At 59.4% G+C, this 1,532-nt stretch overlaps 1 protein-coding gene across 1 annotated transcript in view; it reads right to left on the bottom strand.

Moving 5' to 3' along the window:
• Positions 1-759: 759 nt before the first annotated feature.
• SPRG_21423 (hypothetical protein) overlaps positions 760-1,532 on the bottom strand; it is a gene marked incomplete at both ends in the record, with an annotated part of 1,255 nt that continues 482 nt past the window's right edge. The window contains 3 exons of the mRNA XM_012353609.1: positions 760-807; positions 862-1,030; positions 1,078-1,474. Coding sequence (XP_012208999.1) covers positions 760-807; positions 862-1,030; positions 1,078-1,474 — 614 coding nt within the window. The remainder of the gene's footprint in view (positions 808-861; positions 1,031-1,077; positions 1,475-1,532) is intronic.

Here is a 1,532-nt window from a genome sequence, read left to right as displayed (position 1 = left end):
GCGTGAGTTGCTGGAGCCACGTCGCGACGCCGCTCGCTTGGCGCTTCCAATTCCGCCGTAGCCGGTCTCGGCGCTCGTGGTGGACCTCAAGCGTCACGAGGCGCAGACAGAGGACTTCAAGCACGGACGATATACGATACACGGCGTGCCAGCGCGTGAGACCTCGTTGAATGCGGTCGATGGCCTCGGGGGTCACCAGGACGAACGGGTTGGTCTGCGCGTCCGCGGCCTGCACGACGAGAGCGAGGATCGTCGCACACTTGTGGACCGTCACTGCGCTCGGGTGGTCGAGTGCGACGCTGAACGCTTGGAGGTAGCTCGCGTTGCGGAGCCAGAGACAAAGCGGGAGATGCCCCATCATTGTTGTCGTATACAGGGTATGCGTCGCATCGGCCGCTGTCTTGAGATGCGTTGACGCACTGAGCGACGAGAGCACGTGGAGAAACACCGATTGGGAGAGCCGAAGGTACCGGGTCCGGTACCACTGCAACAGAAAGAGTGCACTCTCGTGCATGGCAGATCGATCCTGAGCGATACATGCCGACGTGAGGATGTCCAGAGCTGTGTCAAAGATGTCTGTCCAGTGTGCGACGGCCTCGGCCCCCGACTCGGACCGTGAGATCCACTGCTTGCCACCAAAACGCACCACGTCATACTCGGCCTCTGCGGTCTCGGCGATCGACCCACCTCGGCTTCGCATGCTGGTGGGCACAACTAGGCGCGCTAACGAAAGCGTGTTGCTCCAGAGCCGCGACGAACGGCTCCCGTGGAGGTCGGTGACCGACGACGATATGCGCTGCCCAGCGTCTATAACCCAAGGCAATCAAGACCCTTGTTTCCTTCAATCGATAAAGCAAGTACCGCGCAAGGTGTGGCGTCGACCCAACTTGATAGCCTTATCGAGGCTTAAACCGGCGCGGCGAGGCAAGGACGTGCGGTCAATATTGTCCCTGTCCTTGACAAAGAGCTCGGGGAATATCGTCATCTCCCGCCGCATCTCGCCGATGACGCTGCGTTGCTTGCAAAAACTCTACTTCGTCGATGACCGTCAAGCTTTTTATCAAGAGAGCACGGTACCTCCAGGTGCAGAAACCACAGGATGCGCAGTGCATACACGCGTGTGTAAAGGTCCTTGCCTTGAGCAATCTTCTCGATATAGTTCACAACCGCGGCTAGGTCCGATGGATGCAACTTGGACGGATCCATGTACAGCGCCGCGATCGTCCCGACGGCCCGCGACGTCGACGACGTCGCGTCACTCAATAGTCCGAGAATGCTCTTGTCGGGGATGTGAAACTGCAATGCGCGTCGGTTGTTGAGACGCCACACGGTGAGCCAGAGAAGCGGCAGCGGCGTCAGGGCGTAGTAAAGGTCTGTGATGGGTGCCGACGCGCCAATAAACGCGAGGACGACCAGTGACGCGTACATGGCGCTGCTGAACGTGAGCGCGCGAATGTTGTTGGGGAGGCGACCGCTGCCGATGCACTAGAACGCATGATGTGCCTCCGACTTGATACAAACTTGAAAGCCTA

This window comes from Saprolegnia parasitica, assembly GCF_000151545.1.
Source record: "Saprolegnia parasitica CBS 223.65 unplaced genomic scaffold supercont2.128, whole genome shotgun sequence".
NCBI lineage: Eukaryota > Oomycota > Saprolegniomycetes > Saprolegniales > Saprolegniaceae > Saprolegnia > Saprolegnia parasitica.
The sequence above is the reverse complement of the archived record's forward strand: the minus strand, read 5'-3'. Positions and strand labels throughout refer to the sequence as shown.